The following is a 21,219-nucleotide window of genomic DNA, read 5'->3' as shown; positions in this document are numbered from 1 at the left end:
AGAACAACATGAAAAAAAATCATGGCTTATGTACCAACATCTATCTAATCAAGGGTCTGAAGAGGTTTAAAAAAATTCTACGAAGAGCACGGTAAGATCCTCCAAATTATATGAACCCACATTGATACTAGATGACTTTAATGCAAGATGAAAGGTGAGGATGATAGGAAATTTTGGAAAGTCTGAATCAAAGAAAAAGAATGAGATAGCCCAAAATATAAAGCCCACACAGATGCCCCTGTCTACATAACATGATTTTCTTCCAGGAGGAAAAAAAAAATTGTAGACCCTAAACTTAAGCTAAAAAACACACCCAGAAAAAAAATGAAGCCAACTATATTTTAACAGACAGGAAATGATTCACTATTGATAACAGGAGTCTTTCCTGAATCATCTGACAGTGTACAGTCAGACCACTGACTTGTTAGAGCCAACTACAAAATTAGTACAAAGCTAAAATAAAAATGAAAAAAAAAATATGGTGTACAATTAAACAATTCCATCTGAATAGACAAATATATTATTGATGACCTAAAAATGGGGGGAGGGGGAAATACCACAAACTACAATAATTTTATTCAGAAATTTTCCAATAGGAATCAATTACCATAACAAAGAGACCACAAAATGGCCTAAAAGGTTTCTGAATCAGCACACACTTGACTTAATGCCAAGTGAAGAGAGCAAAAGACAACACTGGTTTAGGGGAGAAAAAAAAATTGTTTGTAAAATCTTATGGCAAAGGATGATGAAGATTATGGGCACTATCAAATCAGACAGACACACTTAAGGATGAAATAAGTTTAAATAAAACTTTGTAGTAGTTGATCTAAGCAAGGGAATAATCCCAAGAGCATTAGACATGAAAAATGGAAGATAAACAAGCAAAAGAAAAATGAAACAGACTTGGATTTTCATTATAATCTATTTTATCACCATCAAGAGGAATAGACATCCCATTTTGACTCTAATGTTGCTATCCTAAATGCCCCTATAAAGGAGATAGAAATGACATTAAATGAGACAAAGGAAAAGAATTTAGAACAAACTAAGTGTGCATAGAGGAGGAGATCTTTGCTGGTGATGACAAAATTGTGAGGGTACTGAAGGACAGACACAAAGTAACCAAAGAAGGGGGAAAGAGCCAAGGGGTGGAGAAGGGCTACCATTTTATGACTACTTTCACCTGTGCATAAACTTTTATGAAAATTATCTGTGCACACCTATCCAGAGCCCCCTTTGATGAGGGTGTAAGAAGGGAGCAGGCAGGCTCTCACAAGCGGCATTACATAAAGGACCACACCTACACCATCATACAATTCACGGAAAGATACAGCAAATAAAGCATTCCATTCTCCTTTAATGTTGATGATAAAAAAGCATTTGATTCATTAGATCAAAGGACTGCCTTGAACACTTTCTTCTAACAAGGTGCCTCCTATCCACATATCAAAGCTACCCAAAAGCTGCAGAAAGATCTAACAAAAGATATCCTCAGTGGGTGGATGGATGGATGGATGGATGACTGGATGAATTAATTAATTAACAGAAAGAATGACAAAGCATTTATTAACAGTATGTGCCAACCACTGTGCTAAATTCTGAGGATATAAATTCAGAGGCTCATGAAAAGCTTATACTCTAAAAAGGAGGAGTTATGTTCAGCCTCAGGGCAGATATTAAGGTCTGAAAATCCCATTAATATAGTTGAAGAGCAGATCACAAAGCATAAAAAAGAATCCCGAGGTCAGCGGTGGGTTGATGGTAGTGAGGAGGATCGGGGGAGAGCAGAAGGACAAACAGTAAGTAAAGCTTGGAGGGCCTGCAGATTCGGGGTCAGGACTCAGAAGCCCACCGCAATCTCGGGAAGTAGGTTCGGAGAGGGAAACGAACTGAGAAGAAACGAATGAAAAATGGAGAAGTCGAGGGGATAATCAGCAGAGAGAAAGTCACTGAATTAGATACATGGCTAAGCTGAGAGAATCGGGCTCAAAGGCTGTATCCTTTGGAGCCAAAAAGAAAAAGAGAAGATTCTTGTGGAGGGAGACTAAACGATATTAAGTCATCAAGTCCAGGTTCATCAAGAGAACAATTTCAACCTGAATCAACAGAGACCCAAGGTCCAGCCACAAAAGAACTCGACTATTCCAAGGGTCTGCAGGTTTCTCTTCAGACTACTCAACCTAGGCTTGTGTTAGAAGCAAGGCAGACTTGCAAGGAATGGCAGTGACCCCCAAGGATTTCTGTAACAATTGCTGACCAGAAGAAATAAAAGTCAGCAACACCCAAGAGACTCTTTAATGCTCTAATTCTATGCCTACCTAATGAAAAGTTATGTGTTTATGATGTTTTATTTACTCATAATTCAATTAATAATTACCTGATTGATTATATTAATAATAAAATAAATACACAAAATAATGACAATAAAATTCTATTAACATTTACTATATTAATTAATTATAGTAAGTCCTGAGATCCCCTCATAATATAGTGAAGATGAGTTGCACACGTGAGTGGATTCTGGCTATGATGTACTGCAACAGTCACAATACATTTGGGGAATGGTAGAGGGGAATGAAAGAGAGAAAGGAAAACTAGGAACCCCCTAGGTATGGCCTGTGCTCTCTGGTACCCTCTGAACAGAAATGGGAAGGGGAAGGGGCAGGGGAAGCACTGACCTTTGGTTAAAGCCAAGACCAAATGCTATTCAAGTTCACCAGACTAATAGGCAATTTCTGTTTCTCCAACCCTCAAGGCACCCCATGAGAAGGGCTCCATCTGGATTTCTGACACTGATAAGTCTTCAAACTACCTCCAAACTAGAGATGACTGAAATTCCTTTCCAAAGCTCCAAGGCCAAAGGCATAGGAATATGGGGGAGGGGAAGGGTGGGAATCACAAAGCCGAACTGTGCATGGAGAAAGGGCTCTCACTAGTCCAAGGAAAATCTCTCTGTGTCCTCCTTCTAGGAATATTGCATATGAACACGGAATTTAATTTAACCCCAGGGCTAATTTCCCTTTTTTTTAAAAAGGTGAAAATTAACTGCTCTGTTGTCAGTTATACTCAACCACCTGCAGAAGCCAAACACCTAATAGTTTCAATAAGCAGAATTGCACATGTGTGCAATTCATTAGACAGAGGCATTTAGATTACACTGGCAAGTTTATGGACAATAAACAGTACTGTTAAAAGAGCATAAAGCATTTTCTTAAAATGCTAGTGTTGCAGGTAATTTAACAAAGTGCACCATGTCAATGTGTGTTTAGGGGAAGCAATAAGCAATTAAAATGTGTCCTGATTCATCTTTAACTAGAAGCCTACATGAAAATGAGGCAATCTTCCTTTGTAGGATTTGGCAGGCTGCTTTATAACAAATGTTACTGCAAGCATGAGTGTAAAAAAATAACTTGGAAAAACCAGAGACCAAACAATTCTATTCAAACAATTACTAGGGGTCTACTCTATGCAAGGTACCATGCTAGGCACTGATCTGGGGGTTGTTGGTTTTGTTTCTGGTTTTTTGTTGGGTTTTTTTTTTGGGGGGTGGGATTCACTGGTATAGAGAACACCCAGTAAGGAAACTCTCTCAACCAATGAAGATCAGTGCCTGCTCCACAAATGCTGAGTTTGGGGGAGCTGCCTGGGGCACTGAGAGGTTACTGACTGCCTAGGGTTGCAGAAATAGGTATGTCATTCCTAACTAATTTTCATTCTAAAGCTGCTTATTCAAGGCACTGGAGAATAAAAAGACCCCATCCCACCCCTCAAAAAAAAGATAGATGGATGGATGGAGAGATGGATGGATGGATAGATAGAGAGGTAGATAGAGAGACAGACAGAGAGAAGGACAGACACATATGGTGCCTGCCCTCACGAAGCTTCCATTTGTTTTTAACCTGAGGCCTGTGGACTTTGCAAAAAGTATATTTTGATCATTCTCTTTCAATGTAATTGATGTCCTTTATGATCCCACCTATTTTATTTCATGTATTATATTATTCTGAGGTGTCCGTTGGCTTTATCAGAACGCCCCTGACACAAAAACAGCCAAGAATCCCAATACTAGCACAGTGGCTGGCACACATAAATGCGTACTTACTTCCCATTCCTTTCCCTTATATAATCAAATACCAGAAATTTTGAGGAGGGTGAGAATATTAATAATTGGCAAGAACGGAGGGAAGGGTGGACTGCAGAAGGACCAAGCCAAGCTTGAACAGAACGATGGAATACTGAGAGACAAGAGATTGGGGGACACATTGCTCACTTTCCTGTTTTCAGACTCAGCCCTTAGCACAGGGGTAGAAGGTAGAAGGAAGAGTCCAGGATAACTCAGAGGTTAGCCAGCTGGGAGAGTAGGAGAAGTATCCTTAAAAGAAATAGGCAGGTTTAAAGGAGAGAGAATGGGGAAGGGGAAGGAGGAAGAAGACATGTGCCTTGCAGTCAGGGCATGTTAACTTTGAGGTGCCAGGGAAATATCCCCATGCAGATGTCCACTCGGAAACTGGTGATGTGGGAATGGGGAAAGAGATTTAAGGTTGGCTCTATCAATTTGGGAATGATGTGCAGAGAAATAATCATTGAACCCATGGTGACAAAGTCACAGGTAAAACAGAAAGAAGAAGAGAAAGGTACAGTCAGAGGGGAAAATTACACTTAGCCTGAGAGGTGTCATGAAATGGCAAAGGAAACTGGAATCCTCAGACAGGTAGGAGAACCAGGTTAGAATAAACCACAGATAGAATAATAACAGTAAAAATTAGCATTTATGCAGAGCTTTAAGCTTGCAAAACTCTTTACAAAGAGTTGGACACCACTGAAATGAATAACAACAACAAACACCTACAAAACCAAAAAGTAACACAGTCTATGTCTTCAAAGAGATTATATTACATAGAAGAGAAAATATATATTTATGTAAAGGCAGCTGTATAGTTTAGTGGATAGAGTGCTGGACCTGAAATCAGGAAGACCCACATTAATGAGATTCGGGGTGACTTGGGAAAAGAGGGGCAGGCACTCATCTCCTGGTTATATGGGGAAAGGCTTCCTGTAGAAAGTAATCCAGGAGCAGAATCTTGAAGGAAATGAAAGATTCTATGAAGTGAAGAAGGGGAGGAGGGAGTTGATTCCAGGCACTGGCAATAGCCAGTACAAAGACACAGAGATGGGAGTTCCATCTACAAGGGTGGGTTTGCCTGGAGTGTAGGTGCAGAAGGAAGGGCAGCAATAAGGCTTTCTAGCCACTGAGCCACCTAGCTGCCCCTTGATTATTTTTCAAAAATACTCAAAAAAGGAAGATACTGAACAAAACAGGAGATAACCAATATGATTTTTAACCCCCCAAATGAAGTAACTACTGACCTATATGCCTACTTTCTTTTGTCTACATAATCATTATGAGAACGATCTATGCCCATGTCAAGAATTCCCAACACAAAAACAGGAAAAGAAAAAACAGGCAACATTTGTTTTCACAGGAGAGGTAAGAATATTAATTACATCGAGCTAATTTTCCCATTCATAAGAAGATGGCCTCTTGGAAAACTGAAAGGGCTGGTAGAAACCTTCCAAAAGAGATGAACCTGAATGAGACATCTGTGGCCTCCTGACACATCCAGCTAGGCCTTTTGTTCTCTTATTCTAAAGTCACACACTCCCTCAGATCTATGATTGAGTGCAAATATATTCCCCAGAGCTTTGAGGAATACTATACAAAATGATGTCAGAAGACACGGGTTCTGACTTCCTCACATTTTATAATTTGGAAGCCTGACTCACATGCCAGGAGAAATGCTTCAGGAACTAAGGAGGAGGAAAAGTCAAACAGAGGAGGATCGAAAGAAAAAGAAAAATGAGAAGAGAGAAGAAAAAAAGAGTAAAGCGCTATCTCAAAGAGAAGCCTAGTTAATACTGTGAAGAGAAGTTAGCAGAATACCAGCCATCGAGTGACTATCTTCAGCACATCTCTGTAGCTGTCTGCAATCAGCCAGTGAGGAGCTCAGACTAGACAACACTCATCGGAGGGGTAAATGGGGTCAGATAAAGTATCCTGGCTATCTGAATGGAGCCTGTAACTGTAATTCACCCTCTCTGGCATTAAGGAAATGAGATTTTAATGTAAGCACAGCATTTATTTCTGTCTTTAAAATAATTTTTTAAATACTCGCAACAACCTGATTTCTCGATTTCCCCAATTTTAATGCAAAGATAATACCTTTCCTCCTAGTTCATAGGATATTGATATCCTTGAAAAAATTACAATCAAGTTTTCATCTTGTAATTATTATATTTGGAAAAGAATCGAAAAGCACTGCTTCTATTTCCTGTTCTTTCTTCCTCTCTCCCAATTAAAATGATGAAAGAAAAGTTTCAAATGATGAACAAGCTCTTCTCACATCTTTAAACAGTGCCATGAGCTCTCCAGAGAAAAAAGGACTACATTTATTTGTCTAGAAAAAAGATGGGATTTTTCTAGCATTAAACAAGGCATCCACTGCTAAAGGGAAGGTACAGTACAGATTCCAAAGACAAATATCTTGGGATTACATTTTCCATCCCTTCTAACTAAAGGTGATTTGGTGATTTCAGAGTTATAGGAAAATCCCCAAACATTTAACAAGTTGCTCTTAATTCTTTGTTTGGTTATCAGTTCTCAAAATGAAGGACAAAAGAATTTCCTCCAAAATTTTATAAAGTAATTATATCCTGAATATTTACACAACCAACTTTTTACACCAAATACAGTTTTGTTTGCTAAGCTATGGCTTTTCTATGGGGTCCAATCCTAGATACTTCCTCATAATACTGAAATGCCCTTTGTTGCTCTGCCTATAGAAATGGATTGTTATTATACTCCAAAATGACCCAGGTTATAAACAGATTTCTTGGCTGCCTTTCAAAATGTTGCCAACAATAATAATCATGAAACACCATCTAACATTTCTATAATCTCACAAATTTTAAAAAGAATACAAATACTTGGGGGAAGAGAACTAGGGAAAAATATTTTTCAATTAAAAATCCTTGGGAAAAACTACAGATTGGGGGAGGGGGGCTTGGATTTGTATTATGATCAGAGCTGTATTAAGTAGCTCTTCCCTATTTTTTTTTAGGGATAAGGGGAGTATGTTCCTAGGAAAGGTCTGAACCTTCTATTTAATGGGATCCCTAAAAAAAAATTCTCTACCGATGCTGGTCAACAACTGTTCTGGTATTTATAGTCTTCTGAGAGTTACCTACAGAACCAAGAGGTGATTTACCCCGAGGGTCATATAAACAGTATGTTTTTATCAGGAACTGGATCCAGGTCTTCCTGACTCTGAAGCCAACTCTATCCACTAAGCTATGGTGCCTCTTTTAAGAAACTAATATCTAAGGGAAATGTTCTAATATCTTTAATAACATAAGAAGTAGAGTATCTTTCCAAAGATGGTTTTCAAAAGGAAAGAATATTTTCCCTTGTACCTTTAATTCCTCAATAACTCCATTTCTTTCTAACTGAAATGTTTACCTCCAAATGTTGATAAGGCCCATAAGCTGTGAGACATTGAATGAGATACTGCCAAAAGTCTCACAGCCAATAATAAATGTGTTCCTCATATTCGTATTATGCATCTGTCTGAATAGAGGCTGCATAACAACTGGTTAAAAGAAGTTGGTGTCAAAAGGAAAACTCCTGGAAAAATGGAAAGAACTCTAAAAGCTCCAACTGTCCCTTCAACGTTCAATGGCCTATTCTGTCTCATCTGAATCAATCACTGCTCTCATTTCCTATAACTTTGCAATTTCTGAGAGGATCATAAATCTTGAGCTGGAAGGAATCTCAGAGACCATCATCTAGTTGAAATCCCTCATTTTGCAAATGAGGAAACTGATGCCTGGTGAGATTAAGTAAATTGCAAAGTCATACAAGTAATCAGTTATCAGTCAGAATTTGTACAGAGGTCTTCTGAGTGTATCAAACTGTCACCTCTTAAACCCTACTAAACTGTAAATTCCAATGTTAGGGCACCTAGCAGGGGGCTGTGTACACAATATATGTTTAATAAATAGTTTGAAGGGTTTGGGGCCCTTCTTACACATAATATTTATTAAGTTCTAGAATTATAGTCTTTAGAAGCCATTAACACATGTTTATTTAACCTTCAGCAATCTGTATTTGGAATATAAAAAACTAGAAGTCTGTCCTATATGCACATAATTCAGCAGATAATACAACACCCCCCTCCCTCGTTTTCAAAATGGTTCTCCATTGAATTTCAGCTTTTTTCTAGCTTAATCAGCCAGATAGAAGAACATGAAATTAAACTTTATGGCTACAAACAGCAAAGGCCAGGCAAGGCCCAAACTTCTTTTTCGTCATTGATTTATCTCCCAAGATCCCAAAAATGAACCCGGACATTCATATTACCCTAAGGAGGGAAAATTATTTTGAAAGACATTGTCCACATTAAAATGCTATTGTCTGCATTAACCTTTACCTGAAGGTGGATCCATTCTGTATTTATTCTCTTGACACCAACCGACTGGTCGAAGTCTGTAATCCAAGTAAAACAACCACTGGTCATAGGATTCAGTCTCCTCCAATCCCACATAGCGAAGGCGTAATCTTCCTCCAACATTTTCAATCACACTAACTATCCAGTACTGAAAGGGGTTCTGAGAATCCTGAAGTTCTATTAAGGAATCAACTGTAATGAGGTCTACAGGGTTTTTCCCTCGCAGAGGCTGTTTAAACAGAAGCAAAACTCCTTATTTTAAACTTTATTTTGAAACTTCTCATGGAAACAGATGACAGCAGAAGATTATATTTTTTCACACTACCATCCAAGCTATCATCAAACAGTCTGGTGTTTCCCTTCCCCCACCCCATCCTCTCCATAGCCAACCCCCACACTTCCCTCTTACACACACACACACACTCACACACACACACTCAGTCTATTTTGCCAATTTCTATATTCTAGCAACAAAATCACATGTAAACAGAAAATAACAGTTTGCATTTATTTCTTACCAAATAAACCACCACCATTACCACCCCACCTCCCTTCCCTATCTAAGTAAAGATGTTATGGGGATCATTTTAATTTTAAGAGGTAGAATAATGCTGGGGCATAAAACATGTGTTCATTAATGGAGAAAATGCTATAATCTCAATAGATGGTTATAATAGGGATCGTTAAAATGACGTGGCATCACTCTTCTAAAAATATTCCTTTAAGGATTAGCACCATGTTAGATACCAACTCGTCCCTCCTATCCTAGATATATCTGTCATGGTTAATGTCCATCAATAATTGACTAATTTGTAGACCAGGCCTCAATAGTTATTTCTTTTCTCAAACTGGCCTGACGGTTTATTGAAATCACAATTGAAATCCTCATTAAGAATTGTTACCATATTAAAAGGTATTTAAATAATCATGCTTACTAGGAAAAGAATGATATAAAGGGCTATGTATCTCTATCACATTTTGATTTTCTAGTCATACCAAATGAAGACAGAAGTCATCGACTAAATAGAACATTGGAGGTTTCTGTTATTTAAAAAATATGTCAAAATGATTCACTTGAAGAATCACTGATGGTCATTTGCTAATAGAGGGCAGATAAAGACACGTATTTAATAGGTGTGTGTGTGTGTGTGTGTGTGTGTGTGTGTGTAAAAGATATTAAGAACATAAACACACACACAGTATATCACTTTTTATAAACCTAAAGGGATAGCTTCTTAAATGTTTAGCATTTTGTACAAAAGGTGCTGCACCAAAACAATCTGTCCTTTTTGGGGGGATTATTAAATGATAGATTCTGCAAAACCAGATGAAACACATTTGGCAGTTCATTTTTCAGTCCAATAATGGTTCATACCTCCCTCCGTACAATAATTTCGTTATTTTCATTTTACACGGTAAATATACAAATATGTCTTGTCACAACAGTCTGTCACAGCAAAATAATGTTTCCAATTGCACCCTCATGATTGTCAGTTATAATATTATTTTCTTCAGCACAGCATATAGTTTAATACCAAAAGTCTAATATTAACCTTAATCCTTAAAAAAATAGTAAGCTCTTTCCATTCTGGTTTGTATAAGGAAAGCTTACTAGGTTATTAATTTTCACTTGAGCTATCTTACCTCAGGGTAATCCTCCTGAAATAAAATATTTAGTGTGGAACCATTTATTAAGCTAATCCGAGAGTCTGCACTAGCATGTGTATAACGTCAGTGGTAACACGAGGTCCTACAGTAATGGAGTGACTGACGCACGTGTTGGCACAGATGAAGACTCTGTACAGCCACAAGGAGAAGTGGCCAAGATTCCTGCAGAGCTATTTTAAGTGCACAAAGGCTCGAGATCGAAAATGTTTCTGCCAAATAGAACACATTCAACATTTCAAGGTCCCGAGCTAGAGGGTCTGCACAGGTAAAATGTGACTGACTACCCCAATCCAGAAAATAAGCCAAAAAGCAACAGAATACATACACCTTCCAGTAAATTGGCGGGGGCTGTTCGAGAGCCGGTCAAATCGTGTATGAGAAAATCCGTCCAATCGGCGTACTTCTCTTTGATGGCTGTTAAGAGAAAAGAGGAAGAAGGAACATTGAAAAAGGAAGAAATCCATCCATCCAAAGGCCCAGCGCTGATTCCAGGACTCCAAAGGGGCGGTGAGCGGTCGGGAGGGACAAGCACTACATGGGGACAGAGAAGGGAGAACAACTAGAGATGCGGGTGTTGCTACAGAGAACTTTACCGGCTGAATAAGACCGGAGATGGGTGGGAACTCAATCCGGATCCAAAGCCCGTGAGAGGCTGCCAACGGAAGGGCATGGGCAAGGCATAGCCAGAGGAATCCAGAGATGGAAAAGCCTGGTGAGGACGGGCCAGCCTGGAGGAAACGCAGAGCCAAGGGCTGAGCCCCGAAAGGGAGCTCCAGCAGAAAGAAAGCAGGGGGCAGCTTGGAGAAGAGCCAGCAGCCAGGCTCTGAATGGGTAAAGGGGAGTGGGCCTGAAAGGGCAAAAGCCAGGGGAAGGGGGGAGTCGGATGCAAGGAGTGAGCTGGCAGGACTGAACCTTGGAGGAGGGATGGCCTTACGAACAGAATGTTCCTCCTGTGGCATACCCTCTGACTTTTTGTGATTTCATTTGGGGTTTTCTCAGCAAAAGGACCAAAGTGGTTTGCCATTTCCTTCTCCGGCTTTTTTTTACCAATGAGGAAACAGAGGCAAACAGGGGTTAAGGGACTTGCCCAGGGTCACTCAGCTAGGGTCTGAGGCTGGATTTGAATTTTTTGAAGATGAGTCTTCCTGGTGTCCAAGCCCAATGCCTCTCAGCTGCATTGCCTAGCGGCCCGCTACAGAGCTAAGAATGAGGAAAAGACAAATAGGAGACTTGCTGAGGAAGGATAAACAACGTTTGGTTGTAAACCAAGAGACAGAATGGGCGGAACTCAAAGACTCGCTCAGACTTTGGGAGTGCCTTAGGATGCTCCGAGTTGGGGTCTGTTATTTCTTTTTTTTCTTTTTTTAAACCCTTGTACTTCGGTGTATTGTCTCATAGGTGGAAGATTGGTAAGGGTGGGCAATGGGGGTCAAGTGACTTGCCCAGGGTCACACAGCTGGGAAGTGTCTGAGGCCAGATTTGAACCTAGGACCTCCTGTCTCTAGGCCTGACTCTCACTCCACTGAGCTACTCAGCTGCCCCCGTTCTGTTATTTCACATACAACAAAGTACAAATCAGTACAAAATTCAAACACTTGCCTATATGGTAACTGAATTTTCTCTAAAGGAAGATTTCTTACAACTTGCAAAATTTTATATAAAATTTGTTTATGGACACTTAGAGGGACACAAAACTTCAACAATGTTCCTGTTCTTCGCCACCAGTGCTCTTACAAGTGACCCTCGAGGGAAGCTTCGGCTGACAGCGGCCAGAGACAACAGGACAGCAGGTTCGTCCACAGAGAATAAACGTCCAGGAAGACGCTCTCTAGCATCTTGGTTTTCTCAGTTGGCGAGCCAGTGGAGAGAGACCCAAACTAGAAGTCAGGAAGATTTAAGTTCAAATCCTGTCTCAAGACGCCAACAAGCTGTGTGAACTTGGGCAGGTCAATATAAATATTAACCTCTTCTTGCCTCGAATCGTTCCTCTATAAAATGAGGACAACAACCATACCCACCTCCCAGGATCATTAGGAGGATCAAACAAGGTAATATTTTGCAATAATAAATATATTTTAAAGCATTTAAAGATAGAGCACTTAAAGTGAATAATAAATGCTTGGTCCTTAATAAATAGTAAAAACCCCCATATTATCCATTTTTACTTTTAGTTTTAAACTGAGGTCAGAAATGCCTCATGTTACAAAGCAGTTCTTTTTAATAAACTTCTGTATGTTTACTAAAGTTTCTGGAAAAAAGGGAATTGAGCTATTCCTAAGATCATCAAATGGCCATGTTTTTAATATGAAGGGGAGAGACATTTTCATCTCCGGCAGAGAGCCCTATCAACCCAGCATCTATTCAAGCCATTCTTACTACTATGGCTAAAACCAGGCAGATCATTAAACGCTATTTCAAAACCTTATTTAACTGAAGGCAATTGTAAATCCAATAGCATATTAAAATAATGTATTTTTACAAGGCAGCATCTCAGTGAAGAAGTCCTATCTCCCAACAAGACATAAGCACAAGAATAAATCTAAATTCCAAACCGCCATCATTTCTGGGGAGTATATTTCAAGATGATGGGAAAATGTTATCTGTTTTAATCAGAAGTGGAAATGTCTTCTGAAAGAAAACAAGCACCGCACAGGAGATAGTGCGTCCTGTAAGTCTGATTCAAGCTTTTAAAATGAGGAAAGAGACGGCCACTCTGGACTTCAAACCCGGCTTGGCAGCAGGGCGTAAATAGTCCACTAACTCATCAAGTTCCAGGGAAGCCTTTTCAGGACAAACTGGCCTCCCCAGGCGCGGCCCCCAATTGGTAGAGCGCAGTCAGGCCCTCTCCCTTGAACAATGGGGCTGGCGTGTTGGAGGTCAAGCGCCCCTTATCTCTCTGATGGATGCTGCAGACGGCCATTCAAACGCCGTATCCTAAACATATCAGCTGTTCCCTCAGTTTTATGAGTTCAGGAGGTGGACGAGCTCGCTCTGCTGAAATACAGATCGAGTCTCATTCTGAAATATTTCTACTCAGGCTCAAGCAGTCAGGAAATTCCTTGGATTACAAAATAACAAAACTGGAACTTCTTTTCATTTTCTCTTGAAACACTTGTTACTTGTTTGCAGGCAGTTGTTTCCTCTCTGAAAAGTCAAATTTCCTGTCATCTACCCCTGGGTTAATACAGCAAAAATAATCATTTGAAAATACAATTTCTATTACATTTTACTTTTATAGACAAGACAAGCTCCATGATGAGCCAGAGGGATGGGCATGCACTATTAAGAGTAAATGTTATAAATATTTTAGAACATAGATGTTCTTTTCCTTTTTCCCTGATCATCTTAGGAAATAAACCTAATAGCAGGAGAGCCAGGTCAAAAGGTATGCAGAGTTACAAAATATTTAGTTCTAAAATATTTATAGCAGCTGTCTTTGTGGTGACAAAGAACTGGGAATTGAAGGGACACCCATCAGTTGGGGAATGGCTAAATAAGCTATGGCATATGATTGTGATGGAATACTACTGCGCTATAAGAAACGACAAACAGGTTAGTTTTAAGGAAACATGGAAAGACTTACATGAAACTATGATGAAACGAGCAGAATCAAGAAAACGTTCTATACAGCAAGAGAAATATCATTTGAAGAATGACCCGTTTATGTCTATGTCCAGAGAAAGAACTGATAAATAGAAATAAGTGAGACATTTATACATACACAAATATCTTTTAGTCAAATGATGTCTTCTCTTATGAGGGGAAAGGAGAGCATTAACTTGGTATTTTAAAACAACTATTCATTTTAAATTTTTAAAAAATGTTTAAGAGTAAATGTCTCCACGTATAAAAGATGACAAAAGAAGGTTAGCTAGCTACCTAGAATTCTTCTTTAGGTTAGTACCATATTCCTCCAAAGATATTTAAAAGTCACAGTCTAGTTGATACTACCTGATTGAAATAGAGAATGATGCAAGTTACTTCATCTCTCAACCTAAGTTCTCCTTGTTCTTTACAATATCAAAGGGGTTTTCTTTTCCATCAGTATTCTCTTCCTTAAAAATAATTTTTTTTCAACAACCAGTAGTTTCTAGACTCCTATTTCTTTCCTAAAAGGTCCAATTACATTGTAAAAATATATTTAAACAACAGTTTTCAAAATAGGTTTCTGCACGATATCAAACAACTCAATTAGCTGGTGTTACACTGTTACACACACACACACACACACACACACACACACACACACACAATTTGAAGCTATTTGGCATTATGTTAGCAAAAACCTAATTCAGCATCTCTAATGGACTGTAACAATCTTAAGAATGTGCCATGGTTCCTGCAGGCACAAGAAATCTGTAGCAAAAATGCAGTCAACGGTGCACAACATGCTGCAGTAGAGTCTGGCTGTTTAAAGAATCACACACACACACACATATAATAATAATAATAATAATAAAACCAATGACCAAGAAGGAAGAGGAAGGGGTGAATAGGGAAGACAAGCCCACGAGTCAAAAGCTAGGGTGGCAGTGGGTGATTTCCAAGCAACTCATGCTCTAAGCAGGAATCGTTCCCACTTAGAAAAAGTCATCTCTTCCTAAAAGGTGTGTCTGTGACTTAATTAATCCATTCAAACTCACCCTTGTTCCCAGCAGGAAAAGGCCCATTACATGAGATGCTCCAATAAAGCACAGAGGCTAAGGAGGGAATTTACAGAGCACAATGTCTTGCTGTACCTGGAAACTTATTAACACAGGACAAGGAGAGGCACTCTTGAATTTTTACCACCCAAAATTTAAGGGACATTAAAGAGGAAAGGGTCCATCCACAAACATTTTAAGGTGCCTCCCACGTGCCAAATACCAGACTAAGGCTCAGATGTCCTTGTCCTGATTCTGATTCTCCTCTTTCGGATGTTCCCTCCTGGAATCTCAATTTCCTCATCCATGAGAGTGTGAGCTCACTGAAGAGAGGACTGCCTTTGGTGTTTTTGTTTTGGAACCCTAACATTCTGTTAGGTTCAATCAATCCTTCCAAGGTGGAAGAGTGGTCAGGGCTAGGCCATGGGGGTTAAGTGATTGGCCCAGGGTCACATAGCTGGGAAGAGTCTGAGGCCATAGTTGAGGTCAGACAGGACTCGCCAATCTCTGAGCCATCCAGCTGCCCCCTTTTTGCCTCTTTTTGAATTCCCAGTGCTTAGAGCAGTTCCTGGCATTCGACAGATGCTTAATACATGTGACAGTACTTGTACCACATACCTCGCAGGGTCATTGTGTGAGTAAAGGCATGTCAAGCACTCAGTAACTGGGTCCTCAAGTCTTATTCAGATGAGTCATTATAGAGGGGAGAGAACACCTAATTTTCAGAGATTGTGCCAGTAGCTTTGAAGGATGCTACCAAGGCAGAAAGTCCTTTGAGTGTGGGCCCAGGGCTGGGTTTTCTGTCCACTGTCCAAGGATCAGCCCAGCTCAACAGAATCTGTACATCAGGACTGACAGATGGTGGCATATTTCAGGTCACAGGGGATAGAAAAGTTTTGCTGTCAGTCAATGGAAGGGGCGGGGAGAGAATGCACTCAATGGGACAGAATCACTAAGAAATTCACTTATCTTTGCCAGAGGTTTATAAGAAGAAAACAACAAAATCTTTCATGATGGCTTCACACAAGAGCAGGGCAACAAACAGGATTCTCTCCTAGGGTTTTTGACTGCACTGCCTGTACTTTGTTATTTGCTGATTTCTTTATGGTTTAAATTTTTTAAGTTTATCTGCATTAATGTAATTAATATCTATTCTATTATATGATTTTTTTAAATCTGTACCGTTTCCCTATGACTTGTATTGAACAACATATCATTGTACAAAAGCCCATAAGTCTTATGTGTCTTGGATTTGTCATCTCAACTATTGAAGTCACATGTTGCTTATACAGCCTTTTTTTTGCCTTTGTTAATTGTCACATAAATGATATTTCAATTGATTTTAAGGAGTCTTCAGAAGCAATTTTTAGATATCTAGTAGTATCCCTGCCTCTGAGTTGTTTGTAACAAGAAATAAGGGTCCATTGTTTGTTGAAGAAATGTGTTATGGCACTATTTTATTTCCCCACTTCTGCATTTGTTAAAAATGTTATGGATGAGAAATCTGAAGTGATTTTCACTATTTAGTCCTTATCTCCACGTGAAATGGGTAGGAAATTTTGGAGAAAGGCCTTTAAACTGTTACAGTCTCATACCAGAGGGGGCGAGGTGACCAAGAGGCTTAGTTACCCTGTAATGGGTTATAATCTCATCCGGGAAGTCTAAAGGATTTTATCTTATGAAGTCTAAATTGATTTTTATATATTTGTAACTCTTCCGCTTATTCTGCTTTCCACCAAAAGGATCTACACTTCTTGGTGACATTTTAAACCCAAAAAAGTTTTTTATCAGCTTCATTTGTTTTTTTTCAAGGCTCTGTCCCACATTTTTGGATGATGACAATAATAGATTATGTTAAAAATATCTCAGCCAAGGTTGAAAGATTTGCTATATCTGTTGAATTTGCGGCAAGTATCCATCAATTCATAGGTTTCTAAATATCACACAGCAAGTGGCTATATAGAATGTGAATTCTACATAATAATGGGCTTGTTTGCTATCGTCATTAAATGTGTTATTGTAATTTTGGGGAACTTTGGTCCTTTCAACTATATTACTGTTTTTATAAATCTCTTATTTTGTGAAAATCATTTGCACTCACAAAGTGGATCATGGTCAAGTTTTAAAAGAAATGGTATGTCAATACAGTGTGTCACTGATTGTAAGCTAGGTATTTTTGATTTTTAAAACATTTTTTATTATTCTTTTCCCTTATATGTGCAATACAGTATTTGAGTTTCTTTTTTCTCTCATTTTTGTACTTGAAACACATTGTCAATATTAATTTTTTTTATTTTGCAGTAATATAAGTTTAATATAAATATATTTGCTATAATATTAATGCATACCCAAAAACTTCAGACTATGGAAACCTGCCATTTATTGATAAATGTTATTGGACTGTGATTAATGTTTATGCCTGTTTCCAGGAGAAGGAAACAAAAGAGCCATTATACAGTGCCAAGAATATCCCAATGGTATTGATGAGAATCTGCATAGTGCCTAGGAGCACAAGGTCAAAAAATACCAAACCAATCCAGGTAGGATTGATGAACTTCTTTGCCAATACGAAAGGACTTGAACTTGTTTGGATTCGAGATTGCAGCTGTTCTGACATATGTCAGGCCCTTCCCTGAGCCACATCCTAGTCAAGTACTGAAGGTTGGCTATCATCCTGGCTCTCCCTAACCCTGAGAGTGAAGGTAAAATCAGACCAGGAAGTGACACTTCCCTTTCACACAAAAATCTAGTCCTTTCTTCTCTCTTATAATGTGGCAAACTTTCTGTAGTCCTGGCTACTGACTGGGTAAGTGCGTAATTACATAAATCACTTTAATTGGGCCCTGATTCAAGGATCTGTTATAAATTTATTTTTCCTTTGCCTACATGTTTACACATAAGTCTTTGACATTTTATATTTCATCCATAAGTTGTTTTTCCTCTTTTATTTGGATTTTTTGATGTTTTGGGATTTCTTTTGCCAATTGATTCATACAGCCCCATAACTCAAACATGTATCCTTAGCTGACCTGGTGTTTGTCACTATCCTCATCAGGGGGGAATGTGTTATTATTCTCCTCAGGGGGGTATGTATTATATCCTATAATGCAAAGTTTAAATTCTTTTGAGAATTATTTCAGGATAAGAAAATTGCTACCTCCCCAAAATCAAGAAAGTGAACTGTTTGGAGAAGGCGCCATGAAGATGCCTGCAGAAACCTACACTGCATCAAGAAGATCCAGAATGAACTTTGGGGTGCAGTTGATTGAACTGTGGGGGGTTAAATGCATTTGTCTTCAATGTAAACTCTTATGCTGAAGGGGACTGTCCCCAATTGGCTTTTTGTCAATGTACCTAGCAATCATTGGATCATTGGTTTTGTCCTCTTTTCTTTTTATCCCCAAATTACTGTAATTTAAAAGTTGGTTATATTATTACAAGATCCATCTGAGAGACCAGTCTTCCTCAGATCACAGGGGGAATGTGTTATTGGAAATTTTGGGGTCTTTGAACTACATTTCCCATGAATCCACTGGCTTCCTATCTTACACACTGACTTAGACAGGAGGATAAAAGTGAAGGGTTGGTGTTCCCAGTTCTCTTTCCTCCCTTTGGCAGCATGGTGGCAGCAGGGAATGTTGGGCTGCTTTAACATGGCATGGCACATGGCTTTATTTTCTAGAGATTACTAATAAATCTTACAAAAAACATAGTATTTTTAAAGTTATTATTATATATTCATTTTAATTTTTACAGCTGTTCCCCTCCCTCTCTCCACACATGCCTGAGGACATTTCTCACATGCCCCACCCCTTTGCCCAGTAGCCCAATGGGAGAGCTTCCTCTCTCCACCCAGGCTAAGGGCATTTCTCACATGCCTCACCCCTCTGCCCAGTAGCCCAATAGGAGAGCTTCCTCCCTCCCCTGCCTCACATGTGGCATGAGGATGTAGCTTGAGCACTCAGGCTCTAAATGGTTTGCCACCACTGCCCTGAGCTACACAGTTGGGAGGTGTAAGCATTACTGCAAGTGAGAAGGAAATGGGGGTTCACACTTAAGAACCCCAAGAAGCTGAAGGCAGTTGAGGGGCACTTAGAACTGGACTATATAAGGAGGTGATCCCCAGGCAGTAGAAGTTCATTCTTGGTTTGGGTCTTGGGTGGTGGATAGTCTGATCAAGACACTCCATTGAACTTCAGTTGATCCATACCAGGAGCTCCATTAGCCTATCCCTGTTATTCAGTTAATAGCTGTTTCAGTCAATCCCCACTTTGGCCTGCTGCCTGATACAGTTATAAAATTCAAATAGCAGTGACATCATTGCATCATCTCTAAAGATCTTCAAGCAATATCTGACAACATCCTACTAAAGCTTGCTCATTTATTTATTTAGGTTAATACTCAAGTCATAGATTAGGAAGAGGGAGGAAACACTGTGAAGAGGCCTAGCCATGTTTGGGGTGAGGCCAGCCTCTGGTCCATCTTAATTAGATAACAGAGATCTCCTCTTCCCTTTTACCTCACCTTTTAATCCTTTTCCCAATCAACCTTCTCTTAGTAATTAAAGAAGTTTCTTTTCAGTTTCAATAGCTTATTGATTCTATAATTGAGTAGGCCATTACATCATCTCTCACCCTGATAGAACTCTCCTTCACTCCAAAGTCTGGCAGTTGGAAGAGAGACCTCCATTAGTGGGGATCCTTGTTAATTTTCACACATATCTTTGTTTGTGGATCACACCCATCAACTAGTAACATCCTTTCTAGTTGAAGATCATCTCCTCTCAACTAATCCATCAAGTTGAAAAAAGAATTAGATCAGATCCTCTCAGTGAAGCCATTGTTCAGTGTTCCCCCTGAAAGGACCTGCTTGACCAACCTCTTGTGGGAGATGTAACAGCTACTGGTCTAAGAAGTACCCATCCCCTACACGAGGCTTGGGGGGCATCAATTCCAAATTCAGCCTGCATCATCCTTACAGAGGACAACCCATAGAAGAAGCATTATTATTACACGTATCCAGAACAGAACTGATGGTGGGTAACAAATTGGATGCAGCATCAAATAGAGAAAAAAGGGCTAGATGGACTTCAGGAAAATGGGCTGGGATTTCTGCTTCTTGGTCAGCAAGGGGTCATCTTTCAAACATAAATACTCTTCCGGTGATGTTGCACAGCTCTATCATGGTCTCCAAAGATCAGAAGGGGCTGGCTATTTCCCCACTCTCAGGGTTTATTAAAGATGATGGCAGATATGATAGGCAGTGATGTCAATAGTGTCAAGGCTAACTTTAAGAGCTGTGAGACTAGAAAGTGGACTCACCATGTACTGAGAGCAAGCTATAATCAATAGGCAGCACCTATGCTTTTCTGGTCTTCCTACAATGTCACAAGTTCTAGAGAAAAGCCACCCAAGCAGGCTGGATTAACCTCTTGAAGAGGATTATGTGGACATCACAAAGGGAAGGAATGGAAGGGCTGCAATCAGCACCACTTGTACCCTCAGTTTCCTCATCTATAAAAAGAGTTGGAGAAGGAAATGGCAAACCATTCCAGTATCTTTGCCAAGAAGACCCCAAATGGGGTCACAATGAGTTGGACATAGCTGAAACGAAACCACCACCACAACAAAAATAAATGCACCTACAAATATACTAATAGAATAAAACCTGGGAATAATTAAAATGTGTGACACAGTCAGTGCCCCACAAGAAAATCTTTCCAATTAAGAATTCTTAAATAGAAAATTTTCCTCTTTCCAATTTATACTTTCAAGGAAATTCCCACTTAATCTGCTGAATGCAACTGCATTTAGCTAGATGGCTCAGTGGGTTGAGAGGCCCAGAGATGGAAGGTCCTGGGTTCAAATATGGTCTCAGACACTTCCTAGCTGTGTGACCCTGGACAAGTCACTTAACCCCCATTGCCTAGCCCTTACCACTCTTCTGCCTTGGAATCAATACTAGTTCCAAGACAGAAGGTAAAGGTTTTAGTAAATAAACAAATAAAGATGAGTTGGTTTAGATGTAATAATGTTACTCTATAACATAGAGTTAGTAAGTGATTTAATATTAATTTCTCAATTTTCACTTCTGTTGTTTCATTACAAATGTAGTTGTAAAACTACATTTCAGAACTGCAATCCTATTCTATGAATATGAGATTATGTTTCATTCACTGGACAAATTCTTAGGAGTCTATTCAACCTTGATCTCCAAAGCAAAAGGGAATCATTCATTTTCTGACAGACATGATAAAAACCAAATTGAAAATGTGAATGTACCTAAAAAAAGAGAAATGGTTCTGAAAAGTCTCATTTAAATCTTTATTTTAATAGCTTAAATAAACAACAGCTGAGATGCATGAGAAAAACATTATTCAAAGGCAGATAAGTTCCCTTTTG

The 21,219-nt window shown here is 39.2% G+C and overlaps 1 protein-coding gene across 1 annotated transcript in view; it reads right to left on the bottom strand.

Moving 5' to 3' along the window:
* The window catches only part of SFMBT2 (Scm like with four mbt domains 2), a 279,653-nt gene that overhangs the window by 124,528 nt on the left and 133,906 nt on the right, over window positions 1-21,219 (bottom strand). The window contains exons 5-6 of the mRNA XM_044679668.1: window positions 10,501-10,589; window positions 8,490-8,736 (exon numbers count right to left, since the gene is read on the bottom strand). Of these exons, the coding sequence (XP_044535603.1) occupies window positions 8,490-8,736; window positions 10,501-10,589 (336 nt within the window). The remainder of the gene's footprint in view (window positions 1-8,489; window positions 8,737-10,500; window positions 10,590-21,219) is intronic.

This window comes from Gracilinanus agilis, chromosome 5 (assembly GCF_016433145.1).
Source record: "Gracilinanus agilis isolate LMUSP501 chromosome 5, AgileGrace, whole genome shotgun sequence".
Lineage (NCBI taxonomy): Eukaryota > Metazoa > Chordata > Mammalia > Didelphimorphia > Didelphidae > Gracilinanus > Gracilinanus agilis.
This window is presented reverse-complemented; position numbering and strand designations above follow the sequence as displayed.